Genomic DNA, 22,102 nt, shown 5'->3' on the forward strand with positions numbered 1-22,102 from the left:
GATTCCAGTACACATATCATCAACATCGTTTTTTCCGTGGGAGGCATGCATTGGACACGCAGGATAAGTGCAAAGACTTCGTCGTGTCTTTATTTCCCAACGAGAGGACCCTTGTTCTAGCCGAGCTTCAAAAACTGCAGGAATTACATCAAAAAAAAGGTGAGTTTGGGTACAACTATAGAATGCAGGTACACTTCGAAGCTTCCACTGCGCCTCCGCGGAGACGGAGTCGCGGTGACGTTCATACGTACACAGTACACCGGAGTTGAGGTCGCGCTCTGTTGCTTAACTATAAATATTTGCCAACTTAGGGAGCACTCTGAAAGATGCACAACAGGGCCCTCGATAGGCTCCAAAATACACAACTGCGCTATAGCTAATGCGCAGCTGTGTTGTCAATTTATTTTATACGATAACTCACAAGACCATTAGATGATTATTTCAATAATTATGGGAACTCCGTACAAATAATTAATAACTATTAATATTGCCGTACTACATATTAGCCCAAAAGAGGATTATTTCCAAAAGGGAAATAATTAAAGGCCGAATCCTAATACATTAGAGGATTATTTAAAAAAGGGGAAAAAAGCCCGTATTCCGTACAATTATTGATATTGCCCTGATACACTTGACCCCATTAGTTTTTAGAGGATTATTTAAAAAAGGGAAAGAAAGCCCGAATTCCGTACAATTATCATTTTTGCCCCAATACACTTGACCCCATTAAAGGATTATTTAAAAAAGGGAAAGAAAGCCCGAATTCCATACAACTATTAACATTGCCCTGATACACTTGACCCCATTAGAGGATTATTTAAAAAAGGGAAAGAAAGCACGAATTCCGTACAATTATTAACATTGCCCTAATACACTTGACCCCATAGGAGGATTATTTAAAAAAGGGAAAGAAAGCCCGAATTCCGTACAATTATTAGTATTGCCCTTATACACTTGACCTCATTAGAGGATTATTTAAAAAAGGGAAATAAAGCCCGAATTCCGTACAACTATTATTATTATAGCCCTAATACACTTCACCCCATTAGAGGATTATTTCAAAAGAAGCAAGAAGCCTTCACGACTGCATCATATGCCCGTCTTCCTAAAAACGCCCTCTATCGGCCATTGCCAACACCGCGCCTCCGCACCTCCGCGCCTCTGCGCCTCCACCTTCCCCGTCTTCACGATTGCATCATATGCTCGTCTTCCTAAAGACGCCCTCTATCGGCCATTGTCCACACCTCGTCTCCGCGCCTCCACGCCTCCTTTCCTCCACCTTCCCCGTCTTCACGATTGCATCAAATGCCCGTCTTCCTAAAAACGCCCTCTATCGGCCATTGCCAACACCGCGACTCCGCGCCTCCACCTTCCCCGTTTTCACGATTGCATCATATGCTCGTCATCCTAAAGACGCCCTCTATCGGCCATTTTCAACACCGCGCCTCCACGCCTCCACGCCTCCAGCTTCCCCGTCTTCACGATTGCATCAAATGCACGTCTTCCTAAAACGCCCTCTATCGCCTACTTCACCTACCTCACCACTCCTGTCACACTTTGACTCCCTACGACCCTAACATTTTATCTGTTGTATTTATCAATCGTACTCGATACAATCAAGTAGTATAGTATGACCAGCTATTTTCTTCCTCCAGTCTATGGATGCTACGACCAAGTTACTTAAAACGTACGTGACCGCGACTCCGCCTCCGCGGAGGCGCAGATAGAGCTCCGAGTGTACCTGTATTCTATAGTTACTCCTGAGTTTGCACGGTTGCAGATGATATTATTCCGTTTCAGTGAACAGTCATTTAACAAATTCAATTGAAAATTGAACAGTTCTATTTTTATTTTAGATCAATTCTTCTGCTGACTATTTTGTTTGTTTTTTGTTGCCGTCTTAAACAAACACGTTTTATAAGTTCGACATGATATTACCTCACCAAGTGTCCACTGACAAAAAAGGATAGTTTCCGTACCCTGCCACCACCTTTTCATTCATAATGATATAAAATAAATCTATCTAAAATTACTCAAAGTCAAAGTCAGATGAGAAAACTCAAAGAGGACAAAAATAAACATTATTTTTATAATAATAAAGTCTTCTCACTTTGTGTATCTCAATAATACAATAAAAAACCTGTGAAAACTTGAACTCAATTGGTTATTGAAGTTGCAAAAGAATAAATGAAGAAACAAGCTTTGTCGCACAAGTTGTGTGCTTTCAGATTCCTTGAATTCAAGACCTCAATTGAAGTCTCAAATTCAATTCAAATGTTTAAGTTTTACTACTTTCTCAAAAACTATGTTACTTCAGAGGGAGCCGTGTCTCACAATGCATGTCTCTATCAACAGCCCATTCCTTGATATGAAGTAAGTTTTTATGCTAATTATTTTGAGTATTTAACAATAGTGTCAAGTGCCTTTAATTAATACCACTAAAATGAAGTGGTATAATAACAACGATGAGGGCGGAGTTTTGAAAAAAGGAGGAGGCTGGAATTAAATGGAAACTAAGCCGAGTATTGGGAAACCAGCGGTGTTCTAAAAGAGCCTTTAAACCGTCCCACAGACGATTAGTTTTTTTTTATACGTACCTTGTGAAGACTGTTCCACAGCCCCTTAAAAGCAATTATAGAGTAGGCGTACAATTTTATTTTACCTGACTGAGTGCGCCACCATTTGACGCAAAGAGATGTTAAGTTTATCCCAAACTGGTCAAGGGTACGAAACCCCCTAAAAGTTGTTTTAAGAAATATTTCTTACACATTCTTCACATTTGACATTCGCCCTGATTTTCAAATTGAAGGTGAAAAGTTTTAACAGCTTTTTCAACCAACTCTTCTTTTTAATATAAATACATGTATTGCAGGCAAACTTCCGAAAAGTTGCCTTAATTTATTTGTTGATACGTTGCCACCCTTTGGGGGGGGGGGGGGGGGGGTTGTTTATTCACAGCATCAACAGAAATTGGCGATGTGAGAAGTACATGTTTAAAGTGAGTGCAGATCTGAAAAGCTGGTCAATGATCCCGAACTGGTCAAACGACTATACTGTAAATTTAAAATGATTTTCAATGTGAACAACTTTCTGTATCCAATGATCAAACTTACACTTTTTCACCAATTATTACCAAAAGCAAAAACTAATTTTAAGTGAATAACACTTTTTAATTTGATAATAAAAGAAAATATGAGAAAGTGGGAGTCCAATTTGGAAATGTCACCTATTGTAAGCACATAGTGTTGTGATGCTAGAATGCAGTCAATACTTGTGTGAAATATGGTTTGCTCAGTACTAGTCCTGATTTTATCAAACATGCACTATGTTTCAACCCTAGCAGGGTCTCTTACGGTTGTGCAAATTACAAAAAGGAATAAGGTTGATTGACCGCGAATGGTTATAAATTTAATTCTTTTTTGATTTGGTCATTCATTTATTATTAATTAAGTCAATCACTCTAAACCTTAGTTCAGACATAAATGTTTGGCTTAAAACATACAGACTTTCTCTTTATATCGGTAAAACCAAAACATTGCTGTTGGATCCTCTGAAAAACTTGTAAGGAACCATAGTTTCATAAACATTGTGCTTTTTAGACACCTTGCGTCAAGTACACATGTGTCTAAATTAATCCTAAATTGAAATAGTCTTATTAATTGAATTAATCTGAAATTAATCAGAACCCATCTGTGTTCAAATGGCTTGGTGTTATTAATAGATGAAAAAAAATCCCCCACTCTATACTCTAAATCACTTGGTGAAATCATTGATTTTTCCCTCAGTTTGCGTAAACTGTGACTTAATTTGGAATAGCTCTTCAACGACACATCTTGATATAGAACTGTTGAATAGAATCTAGACATCCCAAGGTTCTGTTGAATAGAATCTAGACATCCCAAGGTTCCCCAAACATCTCACACCAGCAAAGTACACGAGACACTTGGTTGGGATCAACTTACATCCATAGAGCAAGTTAGAGTGAACACATTTAGTGGACTCTTGATTGTATGCAACGTATGCGCAGTGATGCAGTCACTCGAACGAATCATTTGGAAGCCTAGTCAACCATCGAAACCACCGTACTCAACACTCCATTGCCTTTCGCCTTTTCAATATACAGGGTGTTTCAAAAATAAGTATACACGTACATTTAGAAAAATATATCCCAATTGGATTTTAATTGGCTTGCGCACAAGGGTGAAAGGGTTTTAACAGAATCAAACAGCTTTGTAGGGAAGGTGGGGTGTGCTTTGCTGCTCACAAATTTTCAATGATGTGATATTGCATAATGTCAAGCTTTGGTATAAAACTGCTAGTCATCTTTGTACATTTCAACCTTCATGCACTGAATTGAGTACTTTTGTAACCTGGTTCGTCCACCGTACACACCACAACAGAGATTCTTTCTGGTATTACATCTAGTACCATCGTACTAACAGTGTCTCTGCAGTGCTTCAAGGGTTCCGACAAACATTCGCTGTTCAACACGAGTAACACTTTACAAAAATGTTATGAAGTACCAGGCAAGTCATAATCTGACAAAAAATGATCTGGCCGACCAAGAACTGGTCGATCTGCTGCAAACATCCAATGTTGCATTCCTCATGATGATTTCCATTTGGCCTGCGTCTGAACTTGGTAGACTCATGGAGGACTGAGGGTTCATCTGATTTCTTAGCAAATTTGTTAGCAACAAAGCACAGTATGCCTCACCTTCCCTACAACGGTGTTTGATTCTGTTAAAATCTTTTCACTTTAATGCGCAAGCCAATCAAAATCTGACAAAAGTAATTAGCTAGTGCTCACTCATGCGGAACAGCTGAGGGTCAATTTGGTAGAAATTAAAAAGCTATGACCTTGATTCACCAATACTTAGTGCCAGATTTTTGGAAACTTATAAAAAAATCCATTTGGGACACATTTTTCCAAATGTATACTTTTGAAACACCCTGTAGTGTAACTGGTTACTTTCTGCGCTTAACACATTGTTAGTATGGAACAGGCTATTGGGACTACTGAAGGAACCACTGGTCATGAGGCTGGTTCCAAATGGTCGACCACAGCAGTCAACCAATGGTCAACCAGCCTGGGTTCAAGTTCAAGTTGATCTTTAACTTGGCGCAGACTCCACCTTGCTCTTAATGTATGTATGTAGGAAGAAACACTTGAACACTTTGGGTTTTTAAGCATTAACAGGGCTCTTCTTATTTGTAAAATGTTTTTTTTTGTATTTTATTAAAGTTTCTGATGAACTTGAACACTTTGGGTTTTTAAGCATTAACAGGGCTCTTCTTATTTGTAAAATGTTTTTTTTTGTATTTTATTAAAGTTTCTGATGAACCATTTATCACCGGAGCCAATTCAGGCAGAAACATTGTACTTCCAATTCCCAGGACAGAGGCAGGCATACTTTGTTTTTCAAATTTAGAGGAAACCAGACATGGAATGTCCTTCCTTCAACTCTGCCTGCTGGATACTTCAGTCGTCTAATTTTTTAAAGATTATAACCAGGTTTGTATTCCTAGGAGTTGGTAGGAGTAGGAGTTGATTGGAGTTGGAGTTGGTCGTAGTAGGAGTTGGTTGGAGCAGGACTTGGTCGGAGTAGTAGTTGGTTTAGAGTAGGAGTTGGTTGGAGTAGGAGTTGGTTGGAGTAGGAGTTGGTTGGAGTAGGGGTTGGTTAGAGTAGGAGTTGGTAGGAGTAGGAGTTGATTGGAGTAGGAGTTGGTCGTAGTAGGAGTTGGTTGGAGTAGGAGTTGGTTGGAGTAGGAGTTGGTTGGAGTAGGAGTTGGTTAGAGTAGGAGTTGGTTGGAGCAGGACTTGGTCGGAGTAGTAGTTGGTTTAGAGTAGGAGTTGGTTGGAGTAGGAGTTGGTTGGAGTAGGAGTTGGTTGGAGTAGGGGTTGGTTAGAGTAGGAGTTGGTTAGAGTAGGAGTTGGTTGGAGTAGGAGTTGGTTGGAGCAGGAGTTGAATGGAGTAAGAGTTGGTTGGAGTAGGAGTTGGTTGGAGTAGGAGTTGGTTAGAGTAGGAGTTGGTTAGAGTAGGAGTTGGTTGGAGTAGGAGTTGATTGGAGTAGGAGTTGGTCATGTTGGTTGGAGTAGGAGTTGGTTGGGGCAGGAGTTGGTTGGGGCAGGAGTTGGTTGGAGCAGGAGTTGGTTGGAGCAGGAGTTGGTTGGAGTAGGAGTTGGTTGGAGTAGGAGTTGGTTGGAGTAGGAGTTGGTTAGAGTAGGAGTTGGTTGGAGTAGGAGTTGGTTGTAGTACAAGCTGGCGAAAGCACAATTTGGCAAGAGTTTGCATAAAGTATGAGTGTCATAGTCACTGGCACATAAGCTGGTTTGAGTTTACATTTTCCATTTTCGGAATGTTTGGTTGGGCATGTTGTGTTGATGAAGATTATGAGATTGGTTTTAAAAATCCACTTTAATATTATGCCCACTGATACTGCTAGTGCTACCACATTATATTATGAGTACTGTTACTATGTAGTATGGTACTCTCAGGTGAACTCGTGATGGTTTTGTTTTCTGTGAGATACACATTGTGGTAAAGTCATAGTTCCCTCAATATATACTTTCAAAAACTTTACTTGTAAAAATGGAATTCTAAAACATTTATTACTGCTTTATGTCCACAGATAAAGAAGAAGTAGTTCCCCCAACAAAAGCCCAATTGAGACTTGGTAAGTTTGTAATTCTACTTAATAGATTTTGATGTACACATGGATGAGATTGTTCAGACTTTTGGCTGAATTCAGACTTTTTATGTCGATGTGGTGAAGAAAATCATGCAAAAGAAATCCTGCTCAATGGTCTACTTCTCTAGTGCTTAAGATACTGTTTAAAAAAGCTCTGCGGAATCTTTAACCCCAGTGGTTACAATGGTCTAATTTCAACACCTTTGAATTTGTGTCCAAGTTTCAGACTTTTTCGCTAAAAATGACTCTCACCCCTGGGTACACTTAATGTGGAATGGTTTTGTGGTACATTTCATGTGATGTGGTTGGGTGTTACACTTCATGTGATGTGGTTGGGTGTTACACTTCATGTGGTGTGGTGGGTGTTACACTTCATGTGGTGTGGTGGGTGTTACACTTCATGTGATGTGGTTGGGTGTACACTTCATGTGGTGTGGTGGGTGTTACACTACATGTGGGGTGGTTGGGTGTTACACTTCATGTTGGGTGGTTGGGTGTTACACTTCATGTTGGGTGGTTGGGTGTTACACTTCATGTGGTGTGGTGGGTGTTACACTTCATGTGATGTGGTTGGGTGTTACACTTCATGTGGTGTGGTGGGTGTTACACTTCATGTGATGTGGTTGGGTGTTACACTTCATGTGGGGTGGTTGGGTGTTACACTTTATGTGGGATGGTTGGGTGTTACACTTCATGTTATATGTGGTTGGGTGTTACACTTCGTGTGGGTTGGTTGGGTGTTAAACTTCGTGTGGGTTGGTTGGGTGTTAAACTTCGTGTGGGGTGTTTGGGTGTTACACTTCATGTTGGGTGGTTGGGTGTTACACTTCATGTGTGAGGTTGGATGGTACAATTCATGTGGGGTGGTTGGGTGTTACACTTCATGTGATGTGGTCGGGTGTTACACTTCATGTGATGCGGTTGGGTGTTACACTTCATGTTGGGTAGTTGGCTGTTACACTTCATGTTGGGTGGTTGGGTGTTACACTTCATGTGTGAGGTTGGATGGTACATTTCATGTGGGGTGGTTGGATGTTACACTTCATGTGGTGTGGTTGGGTGTTACACTTCATGTGGTGTGGTTGGGTGTTACACTTTATGTGGGGTGGTTGGGTGTTACACTTTATGTGGGTAGGTTGGATGGTACATTTCATGTGGGGTGTTTTGGAGGTACACTTTATGTGGGGTGGTTGGGTGTTACACTTCATGTGGGGAGGTTGGATGGTACATTTCATGTGGGGTGTTTTGGAGGTACACTTTATGTTGGGTGGTTGGGTGTTACACTTCATGTGGGGAGGTTGGATGGTACATTTCATGTGGGGTGTTTTGGAGGTACACTTTATGTTGGGTGGTTGGGTGTTACACTTCATGTGGGGAGGTTGGATGGTACATTTCATGTGGGGTGTTTTGGAGGTACACTTTATGTGGGGTGGTTGGGTGTTACACTTGTATGTTGGGTGGTTGGTTGGTACATTTCATGTGGGGTGTTTTGGAGGTACACTTTATGTTGGGTGGTTGGGTGTTACACTTTGTATGTTGGGTGGTTGGTTGGTAATTATTCAGAATATCCTTTGAATGCATATTAGTTTCAGTACTTTACAAACCTTTATTAGACCTGTTGTCCTTAGTTGTGGTATTTTGGTATTGATGAGCTTACAGGGTACATCATGTACATGTACATGTAGTACCATGGACCAGTTTTTTGTATTAAAGGTACTGTGCGCGTTTGGTAAGAAATCAAAATATATAGTTAGCATGAAACCTTACTTTGTAACGAGCAATGAAGAGCTGTTGATAAAACAATGTGAGAAATGGCTCCCTCTGAAGTAACATATTTGTTTTAAAAGAGGTTATTTCTCACTAAAATAATTAAAGCTTTCTGGCCAGAAGCTTTTTATTCCGATCTGAAAGCACACTATTTTTTACAACAAGGGTGTTTTTTTTTCATCATTTTCTTGCAACTTCAATGACCAATTAAGTCCAAATGTTCACAGGCTTGTTATTTTAAGCAGGTTATCAGTATACACCAGTGAGAATACTGGTCTTTGACAATTACCAAACGTGTTCAGTGCCTTTTAAAGCACTATAAAAAAGCATATGAAATAGCATGGAGTAGTCATAGTGTATGTACTGTGCATTGTTGAGTGTGTATTTTCCTGCTGAGATTTTAGCAGATAATTGTGGGCGCCGATCTTTTTCTAAATTTTTTTCGCTCTGCAGTAGTCTGTCACAACCCCAACTCAATGAGAATAGTTACATGAATGACTGTCAAATTTATTTAAAGGCACTGGACACTATTTTTGATTACTTAAAATAATTGTTCTCAAATCAGCAATGGAGAGCTGTTGTGAGAAACAGCTCCCTCTGAATTAACATTGTTTTTGAGAAAAAGGTAATTTCTCACTCAAACAGTCAAATAGTACAAGGTTTCAGGTCTTTTATCTGTTTGTTATAAATGCATCTGAAAAAACACATATTTGTGTAACGGGGGTGTTTTTTCTTCCATTATTCTCTCACAACTTTGAAGACCGATTGAATCCTCATTTTCACAGATTTGTCAATTTATGTTTGTACAAATTATATGTTGGGATGCACCAAGTGAGAATACTGGTCTTTGACAATACCAACGATGCCCTTAAGCCAAACGCAATATTTATAAGCATCGTTCAGTGCTCATCAGTATACGTACAGATAACACTTAACAGGCATATTACACAATAGAGTCTATTTTAATGCATAGCCTTGAACTTCAGGGAAATTAATAACGCTGGCAAATTGACAACAATGGATGTCGATGCTGCAGTGCTAAAGACAGCTTTATAAACATGGGTTAATTAAAGAACACTTTGTAAAATGGATCCCTTTTGTTACTTTTAAAAACATCAGAGCATTTGATACTTGGTCAATGTTGAAACTATTGAACCAGTGCTCTAAGTGTGTTGTTGGGTCCATACATAAAATTATGTAGAACAATTGTGTAAATTTATTTTACTAAATATTTACAAAACAATTTATAAGTTGCGTGTTTCCTGACCAGTTAATTTAAACAGATGGTAGATTCAAAAATGAACTCAGGTAGATTTAACAAACACTAGACTGCATGTTCCACTAACTATCAACTATTATTTTGATTGAATTTAATCAGTGGTTCTTTCTTTTCATGATGTAGGCTACGTGTATTGTGTGCCCTTAATTTGCATTTAACTAGCGCATTTCACATTAACCGTCTCAATGTGCTTTACATGAGATCAAATGAATAAATTGATTGTAAATTGTCTTGCTTTCATTGACAGTGGCACTCAGTAATGGCATTCCATTTATTGGTTTTGGCTTCTTGGACAACGCAATTATGATCGTTGCGGTAAGTCAATTTGCTCATTATTTAAGATAAGATTCACTCTTACTAGTTTTTTGAGGTACCTCCCATAAGACCCTGACACTATGTGTTTTTAAATGTACATGTCCATAACGCAATCTAAACTCCTTCCTTCATGATGTACATGTTACCATGGTAACTGTGTACATGTATGCAAGAAGATCTTCTCCTTTCTATGACCACACAATAACCAAACCTTCATGTGAATATTTAATCAAGTTTGGTGATTATGTTTCAGTGGGGAAAAACCAACAACAACATCAAATGGGAAAATTGAAGAAAGAACCAGGATACAGCTGGTTGGTTCAAAAGGAAACCCACTCATGACAGCAATTTTACCTACTTTATGTGTAGTTTTCAAAAACTAAATTAATGGTATTAAAATAATGATCATGACAGCAATTTTACCTTCTTTATGTGTATTTTTCAAAAACTAAATTAATGGTATTAAAAAATAATGATCATGACAGCAATTTTACCTACTTTATGTGTATTTTTCAAAAACTAAATTAATGGTATTTAAATAATGATTTTTTAAATAACAACAAAAGTAAAGCATGCTTGCCTTTTTGTCATGCAACAAACCTGTTGTATTACAACCGCTTTAATGAGCTCTGGGAATTTGAAGACGAAAAATGCTACAACACTTAAAACAATGATGTCTACGGCCTGTTCATTTTCATTAATATCATCAAGGCATTTTTAAAGTTTAAGTATATTTTTATATGTCAGGTTTTTAAACTTTTTACATTTTTTTTACCTGTACTGCATGTTCCATGGGAGTCAAATGCAATGTTCAATTTCATCAAAAGCAAACATTTTCAAATGTTTACATTCGATGTCCTATGCTTTCTGATTCATATTGCCTTTAGCCCTTTATCGTTTATACGTGTACATGTACTCTGAGTATAATGTATAGCACACCAGCCTTCGTTCTGTCGTCGTGCCTAGCTCCCCTCCCCCATGCACTGTTTTTTACTGTATTTGTACGTGCGAAGTTACTGGACGGTCGCGCTGTGACTGTGACATCACAAAGGACGCCTGCACTCAACTACAAAGTTATACACATTATATACTCTAAGGTTTTGAATAAAAGAATAGCGGGATGCCGCAACGTGCTTTAATAACCCCCACCAGCCTTCGTTCTGTCGTCGTGCCTAGCTCCCCTCCCCCATGCACTGTTTTTTACTGCATTTGTACGTGCGAAGTTACTGGACGCTCGCGCTTTGACTGTGACGTCACAAACAACACATTATCCCCAACCCACGGGTACCCCGAAATTGACCCCATCATTTTAACAGGGTGCGGGCACCACTTACCATTAAAAACAACATGGCGGTGCCCATGCGATTTGAGCGCTTTACATCATACATCATAAGTTTTATACATAAGATCCAGTCTAGCATTCTATTGTTTGTATGGCTGCCATTGTTAGAAATATTACATGTAATTAGGTACATGTACATGTACAATGTACTGTAGTAGCAATATTCAACTGAAGAATGGAATTTGGTGGTTTATGCCTTTAAGTGAAATAGAATGACTAAAAGTGAAACTGAAAAGATGATCTAAGTCATGTGTGCACAAAAAAAAGTGAGTGCAAAAGTAGCTACATGATAAGCTTCTTGGAAAAGGTTATTATCAATTGCTATTTAAAGGCAGTGGACACTATTGGTAATTGTCAAAGACTAGCCTTCACAGTTGGTGTACATGTATCTCAACATATATGCTTAAAAATAACAAACCTGTGAAAATTTGAGCTCAATCAGTCATCGAAGTTGAGAGATAATAATGAAAGAAAATAAGCCTTGTCACACGAAGTTGTGTGCGTTTAGTTGGTTGATTTCAAAACCTCAAGTTCTAAATCTTAGGTCTCAAAATCAAATTCGTGGAAAATTACTTCTTTCTCAAAACTATGGCACTTCAGAGGGAGTCGTTTCTCACAATGTTTTATACCATCAACCATGTCAACCTCTCCCCATTACTCGTCAACAAGAAAGGTTTTATACCAATAATTATTTTGAGTAATTACCAATAGTGTCCACCGCCTTTAATTATTGCTGAAATTAGCCTTGAAAACCTGTATTTTACAGATTAGGCAATATATGCAATTTTAAAACAAAAATCCCTCAAACAACTAACAATCCCTCGAAAAAACTTAGAAACAAACAAACACCCAAACAAACAAACAATCAGTGAAATTAAACCAAAGTGTAAGTGAAGGTTGAATGAAAAACACAAAACAAAGTGTTGTTCATTAGGCCTACTGATTAAAAATGGTGTATGAGGATTTTGCAAATGGCCATAGACAACAAAATTGCTAATTTACTGTAGGTAGTTCAAAGACATCTCTTACTTATAAATCTATTTTCTTCTTGCCTTTATTTCAGGGTGATTACATAGATTTAACAATAGGAATAACGCTTGGCATATCAACAATGGCAGGTAACACAACTCTTCTGTAATGTTGATTTTTGAATTTAGTAGGCCTATTACATGTAGTACTAACTACAGTATGTAGATTATCCTAGTTCCAGAGGAACAATTTCTTTAGAAACTGCTGTGAAGCATTCAATAGTTAAATCCATATTGGACTCTAATATTAAATTGTGGATGACTTGTAGCATGTGTGTTCAACCAATCAAATGACAAGGGTCTGTGGGGTCATTGTATTACCTTCTTCGATTGACTGTCCATGGAAAAGTTTGAGTAAATGTATGCATTTAGTTGTTAAAACTGTGTTTCACCTGAGAAAACAAATAATAATTTCATGTACCTATTATCAATATAAAATTGTTAAAAAATAAAATTATTTTGAATGGATATGAAAATATCCTAGTCACATATGTACTTTTGGGATAGGGCGTTGTCACTGGCCGTTGTTACACTCTGTCAACCTATTGAAGTGAATATGTGTTAACTGATGAATTATTATCAAAGCACCATGACGACAAGTTAATTTTGAAAATAAGCCCATATTGATGCAAATAGTTTGAAGTCAAATAGACAAAGCATCTGCTAAAAACTAAGAAAATAAGTGATAACAGAACAACTGTTCTTTAGTAAGAAATTGTAGTCATTTTGTGTAAGAAATATTTGAATCCTGAGAGCAGGCTGGCAGGGATTCATGTCATGGCCAACAACATTGATCTAAAAGCATATCTGCTAAAAATAAGAAGAAAAACAACCAATCCAAAAGTCTACTACTTGTAGTATACAAACATTGACTGCTTCGAGTGTTAGGGTTAAAACTATGACTCCCGAGGTGATCCTGGAGCGCTCTATAGTTTTCTCAAGGTGCAGACGAGGGAAAATGGAAGGGTCTGGGGGTCACCGAGGGAGTTAAAGTTTTAAATTAAATTTAGAGTTTTAACCATAGCACGAGTTAAAGCAGTCAGTTTTTGTTTTATAACACACCAACAGACTATTCATCATCCTCGTACACGTAACATTCGTACGCCCATTTCAGGTACACAGATGCACAACTGATTGGGTTTGAGGTGGTAAAAAAGATGTTTGGGTACCATGCGCGCAATGTAATAGTCTTTTGACTATTGCATGGCAAGCGACTATCACACGGCTGCCGGGTTTCTAGTAAAACAAAGACATACAGTATCATGTGAACGCGCTCTAAACCAATGATAAAGGCAGAATTTTTGTAAGGGGTGTGTTAATAAGGGAATTAAGGGTAGCGACTCGTTCTTTCACGGCCATTTAGAACCGGGTTGTTTTAAACGGCCATGACGAAAGAACTAGTCACTACTCTATTATTCCCATTCATATGTCTTTTTGGTTAAAAGGCGTAATAAAGTAAGAAACTCTAAAACTTATCCGTTTCCGACGTGCTTGAGCTATGTACATGTACATGTACATATACGACGCTCGTGTGTTGCATTGTTATTACAAAGACGCCTATTTCCGACAGTGTCCGGCTCCATTCGTGCGCATGCGCGTATAGTCTTGGTGCAACACGTTCTCGTTTTCCTTTCACACACAGCGCGGCCAACTCACCGACAGCGCCCGCATCGCCCACAACAAGAAACGTCTTGCACCAAGACTAGCGCGGAGTATCCACTCACAGTTCGTTATAAATACTGGTCATTATCAAAGGTTTAAACACCTCCACGTGACGCGCTCTCCACCAATAGGAATAGCCAAAAGGTCTGACGTATTTATGAATTCTGTGTATTGATATTTTGTAAGTTTGAATCTTGTTTTAATCTCCCATTTATTATTAGCTGCTGCTCTTGGCAATCTGATATCTGATCTGGCTGGTGTTGGGTAAGTCCATTTTGGAATATTAAAAAATGTATCCAAATATTTATTTCAGTTTATTTTATTGTCAAACAAACTGTTTGAGCTTGTCACAATGATGCAGTGTGAAAACAGCAACTAGTCCTGACCCGTCTGTAGAGAGCGTACTGTATTCTGATTGTGAATAAGTGTTTGTGCTGAAAAAAACATGGTACATGTATACATACATACATGTACAGTACAGTGTGTAGTTTAATTCCCCCACAATACACTTCCATTTTTGAAACACACACTTGAATGTTTGTGCTCTTTGTTATACAGGTTGGCTGGTTATGTTGAGTCAATAGCACATAGGATTGGTGTCCAACCTAAAGAACTAACCCCAGAACAAGCTGTGATGAGGAAAACAAGGTGGAGTGCAGGATTGGTAAGTTGACTATGGGTACAATGTACATGTATGTTCAGACAGGGTACAAAGTTTTACTTTCTGAGCAGCGAGGAGGCAGTTGTAAATATTTATTCCCCTTGTGCTCAGACAGCACAGAGTTTAACCCGGTATGGTTTATCTTTGGTAAGAGGTCAAAGCAGACTCTCCCCTCCAGTTTGTTGTCGAGGTCAATGGTCTTCGTGTGTTACGTAACAACTACGGAGGTCAATGGGTCGTCTGTTGTGAGTTTAACAGGATGTGGTTTTTTTAAATAAAAGATAAACCCCCCCACCCCCCAACTCGATGGTTTAACTTTTCCGGGTTACCCGATTCGGTCTAACTTTAGAACCATTCAAACTCATAGAGTTGAAATTGATCAGGCTGAACAACCTACGTATAAGCTTCAGAAACATGAAACTTTGTATAATTTTGCATCGTATTTGTTTGCAGAGAACAAAACTTCTGGATTAACATTTGTTGCTGACTTTGACATAGATTTTCTGTAAATCATGATGGAATGATGTACAGTGGTATCCACAGTATTGAAGACAACAGATTTGACCATTTTGTACTTTGTCAAGTTTCAAATAGCATAATTTTATGAAGTGGTGGCCATCTTGGATATTTATCAGCCTTTTAGAAGTTTTTTACTTTCATTATGCACATTGTGTTTGTTTGCTGTGTGGGGGTTAAGAAGACTTTAAAAGGCATTGGCTGAAATTCATTATTGGCCAAGCTGCCAAACTTATCAATGACTTTCCTTTTTGTTTATATTTTCATTAAGACTGAGTTTGACTAAAATGATCACAAGTAGCATGCGTGGATGGCGTGTTTATTAGAAATTAGAGGTCAGAAATTAACTTACATGTAGTCATCCAAAAAGTAAAGATTCTATACTACACAAAATGCCTTGGGTTTATTGGTTATTTTGCATGCTCCATGATAGACAGCAGTAAGGAATAGTTTGTCACAATTTCACCAGCATGTTCTTATCCTGGTTGATATTTAGCCATAACAAACATTACTAAGGGAATAAAAGGGTAGCGACGGGGCCTTTACCGCACGGCCAAGACCCAAGGTTTTAAACGGCAGTTTAAAGGAACACGTTGGTTCAGTCGGACGAGTTTGTTATAAAATGCATATGGTTGATAAGCTGTTTTAAAAGTAGAATACAATGATCCACACAAATTTGCCTCGAAATTGTGTGGTTTTCCTTTTGCTTTGCGAACTAACACGTTTGGCCATTTATGGGAATCAAAAATTTGACTCCCATAAATGGCCGACTGTGTTAGTCAACGAGTTCAAAGGAAAACCACGCAATTTCGAGGCATATTTGTGTAGATCATTGTATTCTACTTTTAAAAAACATCTTTCCAACCATATGCACTTTATAACAAATGCTTTTCAAAGACCAACTTGACCGGTCCAAGGCAACGTGTTCCTTTAAGAACGAGTCACTACTCTTTTATTCCCATTCATAAATGCCTTTTTGGTTGTAAATAGCGTAATAAAGTAAGAAACTCTGTAAAACTTATCCGTTTTCCAATATCCTTGAGCTCTGCACGTGTGTTGCATTTTTATGACTGAGAAAGTTTTTGGTTATGCACCGGTGCGCGTAGCAGTAGTAGTATGTATCCTCGTATTCATGGGCCAAAATGGCACGGCAAGATCGATCACCCCTGAGGTTCTGGGCTAACCCGCACAAACATATCGGAAAACAACCAGTTATAAACAGCTCCAGCTGGTCATTTTCAACCTTTTAAACACCCCCACATGACCCGCCCTCCACAAATAGGATTAGCGAAACTGTCTGAGGTATTTATGTAAGGAGCTTTGACAAACATGCCAAATAGGGTTTTGTAGAACAAAGCCCGGTTCATACTTCCTGCCAATGCGAATGCGAAGCACCACAGGACTGTTTTTGCATGTTTTTTTTTGTTGAGTTAAGCACAAGTCAACTGATGTGAATTATTTGTTACGAATTTGTGACTTCAAAATTCGTATCACATTCGCAGGAAGTATGAATCGGGCTTTATTGTCTGTTTCACAAGACTCATTGCAATAATCAAAGGCTGTAGTTATTTGAATTTGTTATCTGAATATTGTTTGATGCAGGGTCGGGCCGTTGGCTTGGCAGTTGGTTGCCTCATCGGAATGTTCCCACTTCTCTTCCTAGAGACCAGAATAGAGGCTGAAGATTCATCAAAAGAGGGCGACATTTCTGATGACGGAGACAAATGACAGAATTTCCAGCTTGGATGCAAATCTAAGTAACACTTTGCAATAATTATATATGCACAAACTCATCTACATTAGATTGTTTGCATATTATTCAAGGTAAACATGCTGAGATTTGAGATACAATTTCTAGAGTGTTATGTGAGGTTTTTTAATCATGCAATAAATTAATGATGTACATGTATGCATGTTTTACTTACAGTGTCAATTGTGTTTTTGCACTAATCATTGTTGAGTGAAACACCTAGTCTTTGCTCAAGACGTATAGCACCATTTTGATTAGGTCATCTCTGCCCATTCAAGTTTTGAGTTTACTCAATTAAATTGTGAAGATGATTTTGTAGGAAATAGTTAAATAAATTGAAGGACAGGAAACTGTTTTCTTATCTGAGCCAGTCCTATTGGAATCCTGCTTTTCAATCCTCTATTTCCTACTCTATGTAACCCCTCTTTCTTGCCCAGCCTGTTCTTTATCCCTGTCCCCATCAATCCTCTCCATGCTCTTCGCTGCAGTTGTCTTCCATAGGCCATCTATCTCACTGTCGTCAGTATGATAATAATAATAATAATAATAATAATAATAATAATAATAATAATAATAATAATAATAATAATAATAATAATAATAATAATAATAATAATAATAATAATAATAATAATAATAATAATAATAATAATAATAATAATAATAATAATAATAGTAGTAATAGTAATATTTATAATAACCATGATAGTGGCTTCTTATCTATCTTGCTTTTCCGTCACTCGGTTATGTTCAAGGCAATTTAATTTACAGTATTTTCCTGCAAGGTATATATGGGACTACATTTGAATTACATGTATGAGACCAGGGGTGGATTTCACAAAGAGTTAAGACTAGTCTTATCTCTAGTTACATGTAGGACGCGTTACTCATCCTAGGACTAGCCGTACGTTTTTCATATCTCTTAAGACTAGACCTAAGTTAGGACTACATGTAGTCCTAACTCTTTGTGAAATCGACCCCAGCTCCTTTATAGCACCATGTAATGGCTTAGAAGGTGCTGTGGCGCAAATATGCTGCCAATCAAACCAGGAACACTGGGGCAAACCCTTCTTTTTACAATATAATTTTGGGACCAAAAGCTTTATGTCCCATTCAAAGGACGAATGATTGTGGTGAAGTGTCTTGCTTAAAGGGAAACGTTGCCTTGGATCGGGCGCGTTGGTCTATGGATTAAAAGCGTTTAAAACCATTTGTTATGAAATACAATGGTTAGAAAGATGTTTTCAAAGAAGAATATAATGACCCACACAAAAATGCCTCGAAATTTCACGGTTTTCCTTATACATGTATGCCATGGACTACAGTAACACGGCACTCCAATTTATGGAGTCAAATATTTTACTCGACAAACAGATTCAAAAACGCTTTTCATAGACCAATCACCCAATCCAGGGCAACCTGTCCCTTTCAAGACACAAGTGTCATGACTGGGACTCGAACCCACACTCTGCTGATCAAAACACCAGAGTTTGAGTCCAGTGCTCTTAAATTCTAGGCCATGATCAATTTGTGCAATTTTGTAAAAGTCTAACTATTGTCTTTTATACACTTAAGTAATGTGCTAATAATGCTAGTTTCTGATAACTAAATTTTCCATCCAGTATTGATATTACCCCTTGCCTGCTTTTGGTTTAACACTTGTAACTGAACTGCCCGCAATCTGTCAATGTAATGGGCAAGTATACCAATAGACCTTTATCACGATGTGGTCATCTTGATTTTACTCCATTCCAACTCATTGTATTCAAACTTAGGCCGAATTGGTGGCTATGGCTGCGGCTACGACCGTTGCCAGGGGTGTTGCTAAGGGCGTCCTATACTTCAATGCATGACGATGCAGCGATCCGGCCGTAGCCGTAGCCGCCAATTCGGATCCCGCCTGAGGCTGGACGAAATAATAGTCTGGTGCCATGCGCAATGAATGCTAGCATTCATAACTGTTATTGGAAACAAGGAACATGACCAAGATGATAACAGCATGATAAAGGTCTATAGGAATCCTACTAAGGGCCAAATGATAGTAAGTTCAAATATCAGAGGACCAGTAAATCAAAAGCGTGTTGTCCTGCTGGCTGGTTAAGCATCTCTATTATTTTAAAATGAAATACTGAACAGCATAAAACTGGTGGACAAGTGAAATGACAAACTAACTGGCCCTTCAAGTTCAAACTAGTCACTGAAAGCTTAGGGCAAACCCAGTAATCCTGTAGTTGTTGTTGTTGATTTTGCTTTGTAACAAGCAACAAAATGGTATTAACATTATTTACATGTAGGCGATTTTCAAGGCAAATGTATCTGCATATTAATATATTTTTGTTACATCTCCCCTGCACAGCAAGATGTGTTTAATGAAAATTCCAGCACAACACAGACACATTATGTCCTGATGGAAAGAGAAAAATCACTTCATCATGTCAGATTTGTCTGAATTTATAATTACTTTATGAAAAATAGTTTGTACTGAGTGGACAAATTATGTTTCAAATTATTGGCCATAATGACACAAATGAAATGGTAAATGTAATAAAGTATTAAAGAAGTTCTACTTCTTGTTTCCTTGTGGCCTTGTTACACTAAAGTTGGATTTCACTAAGAGTAAAGACTAGTTAGTCTAAGGACTGTTTGTGAAATCGACCCCTGTTCCTATACTGTACATGTATATTCAAATCAAATGCTTACTTGATGTTATTGCCAGTTTATGTATCTTTGAACAAGTTGGAGTTGCTGAATAGTGCCGATAAGACTTAACTTTAATAAAACTTAATGATTGTTTTTATACCATTTTGTCAATATTGTTTGTCATGACATGAATCCCTACTTACTGTGAATGAAGATGTATGTAATATAATTTACCTGTAGAAATTTCAGCTTTAATAGTCATCAAGTCTTGGGAAAACAGGTGAACATGAAAGAGCAATAGTTTTAGCAATGTCGCGTAAAGACGTTTCAATGCTTAACTAATTGTTGTGACAGTGTTTGACTCATTTCTCAAAAACTAAAGCACCTCAGCAAGTAATATTTTAAGGGAAGCTTTCTACATCATTATCATTAAACCCTGTATAATTTAAACTCACACGTATGGACTTTTGTGTTTTGTGTCGTACAAAAAGTACCCAAACCCTTTAAATGTAGTCACTCTAGATGTCAGTCCACTGCTGTGTGGTTTGACTAGCTCCGGAGGCCAGAGCACTGTATCTTTAGTCAAATTTAAAAGTCACGTCATGATTGTTGATAATGAGAAAATAGAATTAGCTGTTGCAAACTGCTTACCATCTAAAAGGACCTATGATATAAATTAATGCAAAAAACAGCTATAATGGCCTGACATTTCTACACTAGCAGAGTCTTTCTCAAAGGCTAAAAAAAGGGTTTTGTTCAACACGACAATGTTATCTTTGCAGTGAGATAACGAATTCATAATTGTACTATAAAGTAGAGAACGTAAGTAAACAAAAACAAAAAAAATACATGCCTACAACTTATAACAGCTTTACGTAGATGAATAATTTTAATGTCTGTATGATCTGCAAAAGATGCATACTTTAGTGTTTAATCTGTACAAATTATAAAGTAAGCTGTTTCAAATTGCGTCAGGCCATTAGCTATTGTTTCAAATTGCGTCAGGCCATTAGCTATTGTTTCAAATTGCGTCAGGCCATTAGCTATTGTTTGCATTTTATCTGTAAATGTTTCAGTTTAAAGATTGCTGTTGAGATGTATTAATTGTAAGTACATGTGTGTGTGTGTGAATATACCATGAGACCTCCTCACCCATTGCTATGGGATGAAAGAGAATAGAGAGGTGTCATACTGTAAGTGACAAAAACAGTTCACTTTAAAAAATATAGTTAGTACTCTACAAAATGTGATATGATTATAAAATATTGTTTTAATGAATTGTAAACTTACTCTTAAAGGCACTGGACACTATTTGTAATTAATCCAAATAATTGTTAATGGTAACAAGCAATGGAGAGCTGTTGATAGCATAAAATAGTGTGAGAAACGGCTCCCTCTGAAGTTACATAGTTTTTGAGAAAGATCTAGTTTCTCACTCAAATTATAAGACTTCAGGCCTGGAGCCTTTTGTTCGGGCATATGAAAGCACACACATTTTTTCAACAAGTGTGTTTTTTCTTTCATTATTCTCTTGCAACTTCATTGACCTTGAGTCAAAATTTTCACAGATTTGCTATTTTATATAGAACACCAAGTGAGAATACTGGACTTTGACAACTACCAAACCTGTCCAGGGGTTGATTTCACTTAGAGTTAGGACTAGTCCTACTAGGAGATTTAAAAAATGCATGGCTAGTCCTAAGTTAGGACAAGTGACTCGACCTAACTCGAGATAAGACTAGTCCGTACTCTTTGTGAAATCCACCCCAGTGCCTTTAAAACTCTAAAAAAAAAAAAAAATAGGATAATTATATTGTTTTAATGAATTGTAAACTTACTCCCAAGCAATTTACAAATGTATTTTGGATTGTTGAGCTAATTCAAACAAAGACTTTGTCACTCTATTTGTTAAATCCAGCATCCTGGAAACCCGACTCGACTGAATTGACAGTTTCATTATTCATGTATGCTTTGTACGTCATTGCAGCAAAAAAAACAAAGCAGTAATTGTTGTCAGAGTTTGTGGATAGATGGAGAATGCTTGGTAACTTAAAATAATTACACTGGATGAAATCTGGTGCAATAACTAAACTACATGTGTTTATTACTCCAGATTGTCTATCATTCCATTCTAAAAACAGCATTTTAACCATTCAGTTTTTATATGTTTAATAGCAACAACTCAGTTTCATATGTTTACTATTATATATACATTTTTATTCAACTGTACATTGTAAGTACTTTGTTTTCATATAAAGGTCAATGATATTTATTTTATTGTTTCCTGATTGTCACCATTATGTAACCTCACTTTACCAGTAGGCCTATGTTTAGTAATCGTTCAGACTAGCTGTATTTGTAGAAAGCCAACATTATAATGATCATGAAAGGTGAAATAAATGTATATGAACCAGAAGAATGTACATGTAGTTCACATGTAGCATATTATT

At 37.6% G+C, this 22,102-nt stretch overlaps 1 protein-coding gene across 2 annotated transcripts in view; it reads left to right on the plus strand.

Annotated features, from left to right (window-relative positions):
• LOC139952108 (transmembrane protein 65-like) overlaps nt 1-22,075 on the plus strand; it is a 22,275-nt gene extending 200 nt beyond the window's left edge. Inside the window, exons 1-8 of one of the 2 annotated variants that reach the window (XR_011787869.1) lie at nt 1-159; nt 6,633-6,677; nt 9,986-10,053; nt 12,459-12,513; nt 14,307-14,349; nt 14,644-14,749; nt 16,865-20,627; nt 20,688-22,075. The exon at nt 1-159 is cut by the window's left edge and continues 200 nt beyond it. Coding sequence is in view for 1 of the 2 variants with exons in the window: in XM_071951064.1 (XP_071807165.1) it covers nt 1-159; nt 6,633-6,677; nt 9,986-10,053; nt 12,459-12,513; nt 14,307-14,349; nt 14,644-14,749; nt 16,865-16,990 (602 nt within the window). In the remaining variant the exon portion in view is untranslated. Of the gene's footprint in view, nt 160-6,632; nt 6,678-9,985; nt 10,054-12,458; nt 12,514-14,306; nt 14,350-14,643; nt 14,750-16,864 lie in introns of both variants that reach the window. The other variant, XM_071951064.1, reaches the window with a different exon arrangement.
• Nucleotides 22,076-22,102: the final 27 nt, after the last annotated feature.

This window comes from Asterias amurensis, chromosome 20 (assembly GCF_032118995.1).
Source record: "Asterias amurensis chromosome 20, ASM3211899v1".
Taxonomy (NCBI): domain Eukaryota; kingdom Metazoa; phylum Echinodermata; class Asteroidea; order Forcipulatida; family Asteriidae; genus Asterias; species Asterias amurensis.